Raw genomic sequence first — 12,596 nt, 5'->3', positions numbered from 1 at the left:
CTTCAATAACAAGCTGCAGTACATTATGCATTGAACTATAACAAAAGCACAACACACCTCTTCCCGTGGAATCTTTTTATCACCGTCTCCTTCAATTCTCACTCGGACAACTCCCGATTTGTCTACAATTTCTTGTATGAGCTTCCCGTTTTTGCCTATTACTTTTCCTGGAGAAGGAATGGGTCAGTTCCATTTTATAAGTTCAATAATGAATAATATTTACTCAAGGGCATTTCTTATGATGGGCTTACCTACTAGATTCCTCGGTACTTGGACAGAGTCTTCTGTAAACTCGAGATAATTTCTGGCCTGCTTGACTGCCTCCTGGTCCTATAAATCAGATTGATATTAAAGGAAGAATGTCGCCTAGAGAAAACATTAATTTCAACTAAATTAATGATATTAATGTTACCATTTCTGTATAAAGTTACACTGCAATGCAATTTGAATTTTTTTTTTGCCAATTCGCTCCCTTCTGTACTGAAAACATTGGTTCCTTGCTGTGTAAGGTGCTAGGGGTTCACCTTCCAATAACTTGCTTAAGGAGACATGTAGGCAGACATGGAAATTATAAAACCTCGCAAATCTATTTGAAAATGGGAAATACTCATGCAGATACAGAAGGTAAGTTACTTACCTTGAAAGGGCTTCCTCATTTTTCAAATGAAACCATCCTCTACATAATAAAGGAGCAAGCCCCAATGGGAAGGTCAACATAAAAAAAAGTACCTTAAAGACAGTTTTGATGTCATAATGCCAAGATTCTCCCACCCTATGTTGTTTAAAGGTGCATGAGTTCTTTCCCAGAGGAGGAAGATAAAAAAATATAATAAATTTAACTATGTATAAATATAAATATAGCAGGATTAAGGGCACTGTGACATCACTATGTGGGGAGTGTTTTCATTCATAGAAGACTTTACAAAGCCAGAAAAACTCCCTTTCTTCCTCCACATAGCATATGATTCTAAACTAGCTGCATTGGCTGGGGGGTGGGGAGGGGGTTAGAATAGCAGACTTTCTGATTGTGATAAAACACCTGCAATCGAAACATATCGCCTAGTAGCAAATAATTTTTAGGTGAAATATCGATAATGCAGTATTGGGTGCGAGAAAGTACCTAACCTTCAAATATTGTTTATAAATTCATAGGATTAACAAATTCAAAACCTAATGGAATGATACTTATCGGAAAAGTTTCATACCTACTAGAATTTAGCCAAATAAAATATATTAATGCAACTGTTTGTCAAGTACCTTACTGAGATTACAGCCCGTGTCCCAAAGAGGTGGCATTTATAAACTGTAAGAGGATAAAGACCTTTCAGTATTGACATAATGATATATACACTCCATTGTCAATTCAGTCGGAGATGGGTAAACAGTAACTTTCTGTTGGAAGCTATCTTAGGTAGGAACCTGAAATGAAGAATTTTCATAGCCTAATGCAAATAAAGTAGGACTCACCAACCACAACTGCCTGTAGCTTATCAATGCTCTTAAGATCAGGCAAATAGGATCACATTTCTCTGCACAAGTAATTTCAATTTACCAAGAGCTCAATGGTTTGAATGGAGGGAAACACAAAACTAAGAACAAAGTTTAATCCAACAGGGAATCAAATAGATTGAATTTCAATGCTCTTTGCAGAAAAGATCCAGACTATTCCTCAAGGGAAGCAACATTAAATGATGCATTAAAAAAAACTAACAGTTGCATTATGCGTCCTGACAAAACTGAGTTCTGAAAAATTAAATCAACAATATTCAATGGCAAGATACTGAAGTTTTCACCAATATAAAACACAAAATCAATTACTGATTAGTGTGCCTGTGTGCATTGTTATTAAATTGCTATTTTTCCCCCATTTCTCTTTTCCACCTCCCTAATTAGTGTGCGCATTACAACTGAGAAAATCTACTGGTTTCAATTTGCACATTCCAGGCAATTTACTTGCATAATTAAAGCAAAAATATATCCTAAAAAAATGGACAAGTAAAAGACTTGCATTTATTTATAATGTGCCTTATCTCATCTCTCTCAAATATGCCAAGGTAGTGGGAGTTTTGTCAACAATACTATTGCCATTTTGGATCCCACAACGGCAGTGGGATAAATGATCAGTTGTTGGTAGTGTTGACTAAATGTTAGTTAAGACACCAAGAGAACCTCCTGCTTGTTTTTAAATAGTACCATGGAATCTTCAACATCCACGTGAACAGGCAAGACCAGATCTTGGTTTTATTCTTTGTTTGATGGAAAGCATCTCAGGTAATGCAGCAGTCACCTACACTGAAGTAACAACCTAGATTACGTGCTTAAGTCCTAGATCGTGTTTTAAACCTCCTGGCTCAGGGACAACATTTAATCAATGATACTTGCCTTTTATATATTGTGTATATTGTACAGCAACATGAGATTGATGGGAATTTTTTCTCAAAGTGCTAATGAAGAATTTAAAGCTTAATTTGCTGTCTGCCCACGTGGTCTTGACCAAGGAAGAACTGAAATCGGTAACCTAGACTTGCAGGGCTATGGGGATCGAGCCAGGGAGTGGGACTGACTGCATAGCTCCGTGGAGAGTCGGCATGGACTCGATGGGCCAAATGGTCTCCTTCCATGTTATAAATAAATGACTCTAAGCATAGCTGGAGAAGCAATCAGTCCTAATTGAACTGCACTGCAACATCTACTATTCATCAATTCTAGTCATGCTGAAACCCGACACAAATGCTGACTGATCGGTACACTTCTACAATCTTCAGTTTTAAAATTATGAACTATTCTACTTGTGCTTTTTCAACCACTGCATTGCTTAAAGATTACATAAACCAACAGAGGAGTATGTGCTTTGACAAGAAATCCTACAAAATAAAATTTGCTCCTGCTACCATGCCTCCTTCTTCAGTCAACAGGTCAAAGGGTTCTAGGCTTCTGCATTGCTGTTATGCCAGCTGACGATCCCCCAAGGCTTCATGCTGGACTGGATTAGTCTCATTAGTCTTACCCCCACTCCCATCCTCCCCTATTTCCCCCAGGATGGAGTCCTGCGATGCCACATCAGGTTTACTTCAATAGGCCCTCTCTTCACTGCAACCTCTACACCAAGAAGGACAAGAGCAGCAATACTAGTGGGGCTGCAATCACATCCAAAGTCCCTTAACATACACCAGCCTGACCTTGACACACATCTTCATCCCTTTTGAACATCACCGAGTCAAAGTCCTGTAATTCCCCAACATCGTGGAAACATCATCACAGGGACTGCAGCAGTTGTAGGTGGTCCACCACCACCTTCAGGGATAAACCAGGCATAGGCAATAAAAGGTAGCTTTGCCAGCATCACACATATCCCACAAACAAACAATTAAAAAAACAACAATGCAAACAAGAGCTGAGAGAATTTGACCAGTGAAGTTGGCCAAGTTCCACAACTTATATTTATATTGTGCCTTTAATGCAATAAAGCGTCCCAGGGTGCTTTACATGAGGATTATAAAGCAAAATTAGACACCGAGCCACATAAGGCAACATTAGGGCAGATGGCCAAAAACTTGGTCAAAGAGATAGGTTTTAAGAAGTGCCTTAAAGAAAAAGAGAGGTAGACAGTTGGAGAGGTTTAGGGAGGGAATTTCAGAGCTTAGGGCCTAGGCAGCTGAAGGCCAGAATCAGATGAGCACAGATATCTTGGAGGGTTGTGGGGATGGAGGAAATTACAGAGATAGGGAGCGGCCAGGCCATGAAGGGATTTGAAAACAAGGATGAAAATTTCAAAATCAAGGTGTTGCTTGACCAGGAACCAATGTAGGTCAATGAGCACAGGTATGATTGATGAGCAGGACTTGGTGCAATTTAGGACATGGGCAGCAGAGTTTTGGATGACCTCAAGTTTGTGGGGGATATAATGTGGGAGGCCAGCCAGGGGTGCGTTGGAATAGTCAAGTCTAGAGGTAACATGGGCATGAATATAAAACATCAATAGATTCATACTTTTTATTCAGAGTATCCCCCTTACTCCCCCCAAATTCACTTCATTTGTTCAATGGGTCATATTAACACAAAACAGCAAAGCTGTTTCAACTGTATAAAGCATTGGTGAGACCACACCTGGAATACTGTGTACAGTTTTGGTCTCCTTATCTAAGGAAGGACATACTTGCCAGCAACAGAAGTTCACCAGACTAATCTCCGAGATGGTGGGATTGTCTTATGAGGAGGGATTGCAGAAACTGGGCGTGTATTCTCTGGCGTTTCAAAGAATGAGAGGTGATCTCATTGAAACTTACAAAATTCTTACAGGGCGTGACAGGGTGGATGTGGATAGGATGTTTCCTCTGGCTGGTGAGTCTTGAACAAGGGGTTACAGTCTCAGAATAAGTGGCAGGCCATTTAAGACTGAGACGAGGAGGAATTGCTTTATTCAGAGGGTGGTGAATCCGTGTAATTCTCTACCCGAGGGCTGTGGAAGCTCAATTGTTGAGCATGTTCAAAACAGAAATCAACAGATTTCTGAATACTATCAAGGGTTATAGGGACAGTGGGGAAAAATGGCATAGAGGTGGATGATCAGCCATGATCTGCTTCAATGGTGGAGCAGGCTCAATGGGCCAAATGGCCTACTCCTGCTCCTATTTCCTATGATCCTATAAGCTAGTTAAAGTAGTTAATTTAAGAGAAGACTGACTAAAATTGATGGGCTCCATATGAAAGCATTTTCTAAATAGAGCTGGGGTCGGGTACAAGTATTCTGAATGAACTGTCTCTTTTAAAGCCAATTTAATCGTACATAATTTGAATCCTATTGGATGCTACACACCTCAAAACTTCTCTAAGTATCCTACAAATTTTCCTATCAGTAGTACCCAAATTGTAACCTGTGGATGACAGGCAGCCCCTAATACCTGCAATCCAGCTTAAAAGGCCCAGGCAACTCAATCCTATTTGTACTAATTTAATTTGTTCTGCTTCTAATACTGGTTTATCGACTGCAATTTTAAACATGAAAATCTGATATCAGTATCTGAAATGTATATAAATGAGTGGGGATATGGATGTAAGATCAGAAATAGGAGCAGGAATAGGCCATATGGCCTCTCGAGCTAGGTCATAGAGTCATAGAGAGATACAGCACTGAAACAGGCCCTTCAGCCCACCGAGTCTGTGCCGACCATCAATCACCCATTTATACTAATCCTACATTAATCCCATATTCCCTACCGCATCCCCACCTTCCCTCAATTCTCCTACCACCTACCTATGCTAGGGGCAATTTACAATGGCCAATTTACCTATCAACCTGCAAGTCTTTGGCTGTGGGAGGAAACCGGAGCACCTGGCGGAAACCCACGCAGTCACAGGGAGAACTTGCAAACTCCGCACAGGCAGTACCTGGAACTGAACCTGGGTCGCTGGAGCTGTGAGATTGTGGTGCTAACCACTGCGCCACCCCAAAAGACCATTCCAGAAGATCATGGCTGATCTTCTACCTCAATTCCACTTTCCTGCACTATACCCATTTCCCTTGATACACCTGGTGTCCAAGAATCTACTGATCTCAGTCTTAAATATTGACTGAGCATCCACTGTTCTATGGGATAGAGAATCCCAAAGATTCACAATCATCTCGGTGAAGAAATTTCTCCTCCTCCTCAATCCTAAATGGTTGACCCCTTATCCTGAGACTGTGACCCTCTAGTTCTAGACTCTCCAGCTAGGGGAAACAGCCTTTCAGGAGCTATCCTGCCAATTTTATACATTTCAATGAGATCACCTCTCATTCTTCAAAACTCCACCAGCTATAGGCCTCATTCAATCTCTCATCAGACAGCCCTCTCATCCCATTTAAACGTTATACATGGCTGCTGAAGATCCATGACATGCACCAAAGAGGTCCATAAAAACAAAGAGCTCAGAAACTGCAGTTACAGTGGTGTTTAAAATGATGATATATTTGTACCAATGAAAAATGGCTTTATTCTTTGAACATATTCTTCAATTGAAACTGGTGTGTTGAATTTATTAAAATAAATTAAACTCAGCAGTTCCACCCATGTTAATATGAAACACACATTTCCATTTATAATAGATTCTAAAGGAACCCACCTCACCGTAGATGTGGAAAGTGCAAGTCTCTTCATCCAGTTCGATAGCAGTGACCCCCGGCACTTTCCTAGCTTGCTGGATGTTGGCTCCGTGTGTACCGATGGCGAGGCCCATGAGATCTTCTCGTACAATGAACTGTTCATGGAAGCGTGAAGCAAGCTGTCGAGAGCTCTGCAAAGTTAAAACAAGCACAGCAGATATTACATTACTAGAGATACTGCAGCATCATCTTACAACATTCAACCTGGAAAACTGTTATGGCAAAACAAATAAAAAAAACTTCCCTTTATTCCCAACTTTTCAGTTGAAACAAGCTGTCAACAGTAGCAATAAAAATGTGGGTTTGAATCCACTCCAGCTACAAGTTGCAAAGAAAATTCTTTTACTTATAAGTTAACTTTACATAGTGTATTTCTGTTATTACTCACTTCTCTCTCTATTAAATAGTAATTTTTTTTTTCTCAGCGACATCTTATTCTGGTCAGGAAACTTATAGTATTGCTAAGAAGTCTGAGTAAAAGGTAAACAAACAGTTTCTTGTCTTTATCCAAAACAGGGATGTTGGAACTGGCAAATCAGTTTTCTTCCTCCCACTTCTGCCCAATCTTTGAATCAGCATCAATCCCAAAACAGGTGGTTTCATAAGTTTTTAAAAATTGCAGTAGCTGAGGAGAGGGAAGGAAAAGAAAGGAATCCAGATTAGCAGAGAAGCAAAGATTACCAGAAGGGCTTTGAGAGATAGAGGAATCTGAAATGGGTAAAAGAAAAATTCAAGCTTCGATGAATAAGGAGCAAGACAGATGCAGTATGACAACAATAGTTAGAAAGGAGAATGCGCCAGTACATCAGAAATAAAGCAAATTAGATTCATCTGGAAGGAAAAGCTGCAAGAGAAACTGGGAATTTGGAGAAAGAGGTCAGAGACATGAAATAACTGAAAAGTGTCACAAAATCAGTATGTTATTTTGTTACGACTAGATTACTGCATCTATGTGATTCTTCATTACGTCCGCTTGAAAATGCACCAGAAACAGACTATTTGGCCAACTGGTTTACGCCAGTGTTTTGCTCCAAATGTGCCTCCTCCCACCCTACTAGCATATATGCTGCTCTTCCTTTCTTCCTCATGTACTTGTCTAGCTTCCCCTTAAATGCGCCTATGCTATTTGCCTCAACTACAAGTTGCACATTCTAACCCTCTGGGTAAAGTTTTGCTGCTGTAATGTCCAAGTGCCCACCTGCCATCAAATCCTGAATGAATCAAAACATGTTGCAGGTCAACAAACGACAAAATTGAGAGTACTTTTAACTTCGGTAAGGGTGTAAAATGGGAGATATTGGATGAGTTCCCTGTTATGCACCGAGTTTTCCATAGGGAAAAAAAGGGCGGGGTGTATAATGGGTGGCTAATCAGAAATTACTCTCAAGGGGTCTTATTTGCTTCTCACCAGGACCTCAATGAATCGCTGGTGCTGACTCCATCAAATTGCCCTGGCTGTTCACTTGGGCTGAGCCAGGAAGTGTGTAATTTCAGCACAACCTTTGACCCTGGGCTGAGGTATCAACCACACATCCAGTCAGTCTCAAAGACTGTCCTCTTCTATCTCTGAAACAGCTGACCATTGCACCCATATCTCCCTCTCAAATCTGCTGAAACCCTCAGCCACACCATCATCTTGACGACCGATTGACCAATGCTCTCTTCGTTTCCACCCTTTCAGCTAAACCTGAACTCTGTAGACCCAAATCCTCATCAGACACGCATCAGTTCCATTGTCGCCTAGCTTCGATAAACCCTTTTCAAGTTCGTTAGGCTTAGTTTCAATGCCCATCTGATATTTTTTCATATAGTATTTTACATCAAACCATCCAAGATTCTAAGTAAATAAAAAAAAGAAAATGCTGGAAATACTCAGCAGGCCTGGCAGCATCTGTGGAGAGAGAAACAAAGTTAACATTTCAGATCTATGGGCCGGAATTTTGCGCCGCCCCAGCGGGTCAGATGGTGGCGTGGGGGTGACGTAAAATTGAGCGGCAGGCTCCGGGAGGCCTAACCGCTCCGATTCCGCCTCCGACCAAGTTTAGCCTGGCAATTGGGCACAGGGTGCCCGATTGAGGGCTGCCCCCGCCTGCCAACCCAACCCCGAGATCCAAGACGCTCCCCTCCCCCCAAACTACCACCCTAGCCTCACCAGGGCACGACCGATTCCCCTGGTGAGGCTGCCTGAACTTACCTTCTGTCCCGGTTCCATTGCGTCCTCCTCCGTCGGCTGGGCTGCAGTCTCAGCAGTGGCCACCGCTCCAGGTGGCGCTGCTGAGACTAAGAGCTGCCGACCCGCTGATTGGCCGGCAGCTCACTGAGGCGGGACCTCCTCCCTCAAGTGGGTGGAAGTCCCGCCTCGGGCCAATTAAAGCCGGGGGATCCGTAAAATACGGGATGGATCCCCAGGCTGGGCGGGTGCGGGATCGACACTGACATTTACGTTGGAATCCGGCTACTGTCCGCCCAGCGTAAAATTCCGGCCATGACCTTTTACCAGAACTGTTAACCAGATTGCTTAGCTACCTCTACATTGCAATGAGGGAACATTGCTAGTGCTCACCCCTGTTGACTCAAGTATAAAGAATGTCTTTATCAGTTCACTAAAAATGACAACCTGCTGACACTTCCTCTGCAAGGTGCCCCCTTCTCAAGCTAACACCATCCACTATCATATATGATGGGGAAGTTCTGATGAAAGGTCACAGACCTGAAACGTTAACTCTGTTTCTCTCTCAAGATGCTGCCTGATGTGGAGTATTTCCAGCATCCATGGTATTTTGCTTTTGTACCAAGATTCAAAGTGATATCTTTTACACTATTCATTGTACCCAAGTGCGTTCACAACAGAAGGCATAAAATAAATACAAATATTGAAATTGCTTCTAACTCTGTTTGAACCAAATAATTACAAAGTAGCAAAATTTAGCAGATCTGAGATGGTGGTCTTTGAAGTTCACTTATCAATTATCAAATGCAACGTATAGGTGAAAGTGCTTCTTCAGCTGTGATTTTATCACCAAGTTTAAGAGTTTGGAAGCATAGCAGAGCAGTAATTATCAGTTTAGCAGTTATCAGCAGTTGTTTGCCACCATGATGAGGAAATGAGCCCTTTTGCTACAGCAAGAAACTGTATGGATGCACTGAATGCAGAATTGAGAATGGATGCTAGGAAAAAAACTCCTTAAAAATCATTTTATCACAGAGGAGAACTTGATTATACAAATCAAATTAGTGAAGAGGGCAGCACAATTTGGCTCTGGTGTGCATGTTTAAATTCACAAGCTTGTGAAGAGCTTATATGCCAAAGCAGCAACAACTTATATTTGTTAAGTGCCTTTAACACCATGAAATGAATCAAGGCATTTCACAAGGACATTATAAAACAAAATATGACACCAAGCAGTGTAAGGAGATATTAGGTCAATTGACCAAATGCTTGTTTTAAGGAGCATCTTAAAGGAGGACAGAGAGGCGCAGAGGTGGAGGGAAGGAATTCCTGAGCTTAGGGATTGGGCAACTGAAGGTACAGCCTCCAATGGTGCAGTGATTAAAAGAAGGTTGTTCAAGAGCCAGAATTAAATGAGTGCAAATATCTCTAAGGGTTGTGGGGCTCTAGGAGATTACAGAGAGAGAGGGGGCGAGACCACGGAGGGATTTGAAAACAAGGATGAGATTTTTAAAATCAATACGTTGCTTGATCGGGAGCCAATGCAATTCAGCGAGTACAGAGGTGATCGGAACTTGGTGTGAGTTAAGACACAATCTAATCCCATTTTTCCGCACTTGGCCCATAGCCTTTTATGCTGTGGCGTTTCAAGTGCTCATCTAAATACTTCTTAAATGTTGTGAGGGTTCCTGCCTCTACCACCCCTTCAGGCAGTGTGTTCCAGATTCCAACCACCCTCTGGGTGAATTTCTTTCTCAACTCCCCTGTCAACCTCCTGCCCCCTACCTTAAAAATGAATGTCTTCTTCTAAAACAAAGGTGGTGTAAAGTGGCCACATCCTGGGTCATTGTGTGATCACCATGGTGAACACGGGAGGGGGAGAGAGAGAGACAGACAGACAGAGAGAGAGAGAGCGCCAGAAGCCACTTGTAACTGCTGGCATTCCAGAAAGCCAGCAAGCACATGCCCTGCTGGAAGAAATTGGACATCATAAAGGAGAGCTAGCAGTGACTCACCAACTCCAGAAAAACCTTCAATCAAGAGAGAAATCAACAATCAGCACAGGCCTGCAACTATCTGGACTTTGAGTCTCAACAGAATTCAACAGGTTCATCCTAACCCTTCTCCCCAACAAAAAAAAGACATCCACCCCTTTCTCTCCTCTGTTTCTTGTATGTGCATGTGAGCGAATGAGGTTATGTCAATTTTGGGATAAGGCATAGTGATCAATAAACAATTGACTTGCTGTTTTTTTAAAACCCAGAAGGATACACAAAGGGGCTAAACACTTAATACAAATACATTTGGCGCGGAGTGTAACAGTGGGAACCACCCACGTGGTCATAACAGTATGAATGAGGGTTTCAGCAGCAGATGAGCTGAGACAAGAGTGAAGTGGGGTGATGTTACAGAGATGGAAATATGTGGTCTTCATGATGGCGCAAATATGTGGTTGGAAGTTCATTTGGTGGTCAAATTTGACACCAAGATTGCAAAAAGACTGGTTTACTCTCAGACTGTTGCCAAGCAAAGGGATGGTGTCAGTAGCTAGGGAATGGCGTTTGGAGCCGTGTCTGAAAACAATGGCTTCAGTCTTCCAAATATTTAATTGGAGGAAATCTCTGCTCATCTAGATTCCAGGGCAAAGTACACCAGATGTCAGATAAGCAGTCTGATAATTTAGCAACAGTGGAATCGACGAAAGAGATGGTGGTGAGGTTGAGCTGGGCGTCGTCAGTACACATGTGAAAACTAACGTTGTGCTTTCAGATAATCTCGTCAAGGGATAGCATGTAGTCGAGAAATAGGAGGCCAAGGATCGATCCTTAGGGGACATCAGAGGTAAAGATAAAAACAAAAATCTAGTTCTCAAATCAGCTGACAAACAAGATTGTGGGGGGTGGTACTGGAAATTTAAATGTAGACTTGAAGCACTCTTACAATCCAAATTCCTGTTTGGCCTGAAGAATGTGGTTGCAGAAATCACAAAGGGTCTACACATCAATGGCTTGGGTTGGTAATTTCCTTTTCACGTTACTGCTTTTCCCACACCCAGTACTAAATAAGAAATGTAGATACAATAGGTTCTCTATGGATATTATCTGCCATGCAGTAGGTACACACAAAGTAATACTTTGGACTTTCATACACTACAGCAACTAACTATTTAACCTTGCGTTCCCTTCTAAGAACTGGCAGTACCATCTAGATTCCAGGGTAAACTACACCAGAAGACAATGATAACAAAAAACAGCTGAGAGCACAGACAACATCCCAGCTGTAGTGAAGACTTGTAACTCCAGAACCAGCCACACCCCTAGCCAAGCTGTTCCATTACAGCTACAACACTGGCATCTAGCATACAATTTGAAAAACTGCCCTGCAAAGACCAGTCCACAAAAAGCAGGATAAATCCAAATCTTGCCAAATACTACCCCAGCAGTCTATTCTCAATCATCAGCAAAGACCTCTAAAGCAGGACTTACTCACCAATAACCTGCTCACCGGTGCTCAGTCTGGGTTTCACCAGGGCAACCCAAATCCAGATCTCATTACAGCCTTGATCCAAACATGGGCAAAAATGCTGAATTCCAGAGATGAGGTAAGAGTGACTGCACTTGATATCAAGGCACTATTTGAGCGAGTGTGGCATTAAGGAGCCCTAGTAAAACTGAAGTCATTAGGAATCAAGGGGAAAACTTTCCACTGGTTGGAGTCATACTTGGCACAAAGTAAGATGGTTGTGGCTGTCGGAGGTCAATCATCTCAGTCCTAGGACACTGCTGTAGGAATTCCTCAGGGTAGTGTCCTAGGCCCAACCATCTTCAGCTGCATCATCAATGATCTTCCTTTCATCATAAGGTCAGAAGTGGGGATATTCTCTGATGCTTGTGGTGTTTAGTTCCAATTCTAACTCCTCTGATACTGAAGCAGTCCCTGCCTGCATGCAGCAAGACCTGGACAACATTTAGCTTGGGCTGCTAAGTAGCAAGTAACATTCGCGCCACACAGATGCCAGACAATGATCATCTCCAACAAGAGTCTAACCATCTAACCTTGACATTCACTGGCATTACCATCGCTGAATCTGCAAAAGTCAATATCCTGGGGTCATCATTGACCAGAAATTTAACTGCACCAGCTACAGAAATACTGTGGTTACAAGAGCAGGTCAGAGGCTGGGAATTCTGTGGCGAGTAACTCACCTCAACTCCCCAAAGCCTTCACCACTGTCTCCAAGGCACAAGTCAGGAGTGCGATGGAAAACTCTCCACTTGCCTGGAT

At 42.3% G+C, this 12,596-nt stretch overlaps 1 protein-coding gene across 5 annotated transcripts in view; it reads right to left on the bottom strand.

Annotated features, from left to right (window-relative positions):
- fmr1 (fragile X messenger ribonucleoprotein 1) overlaps positions 1-12,596 on the bottom strand; it is a 96,105-nt gene that overhangs the window by 22,383 nt on the left and 61,126 nt on the right. For all 5 annotated transcript variants that reach the window (XM_068047107.1, XM_068047108.1, XM_068047111.1 and 2 more), the window contains 3 exons: positions 6,103-6,273; positions 252-330; positions 58-167 (listed from right to left, as the gene is read on the bottom strand). In XM_068047107.1, the coding sequence (XP_067903208.1) occupies positions 58-167; positions 252-330; positions 6,103-6,273 (360 nt within the window). The remainder of the gene's footprint in view (positions 1-57; positions 168-251; positions 331-6,102; positions 6,274-12,596) is intronic.

Source organism: Heterodontus francisci, chromosome 15 (genome assembly GCF_036365525.1).
Source record: "Heterodontus francisci isolate sHetFra1 chromosome 15, sHetFra1.hap1, whole genome shotgun sequence".
Taxonomy (NCBI): domain Eukaryota; kingdom Metazoa; phylum Chordata; class Chondrichthyes; order Heterodontiformes; family Heterodontidae; genus Heterodontus; species Heterodontus francisci.
The sequence above is the reverse complement of the archived record's forward strand: the minus strand, read 5'-3'. Positions and strand labels throughout refer to the sequence as shown.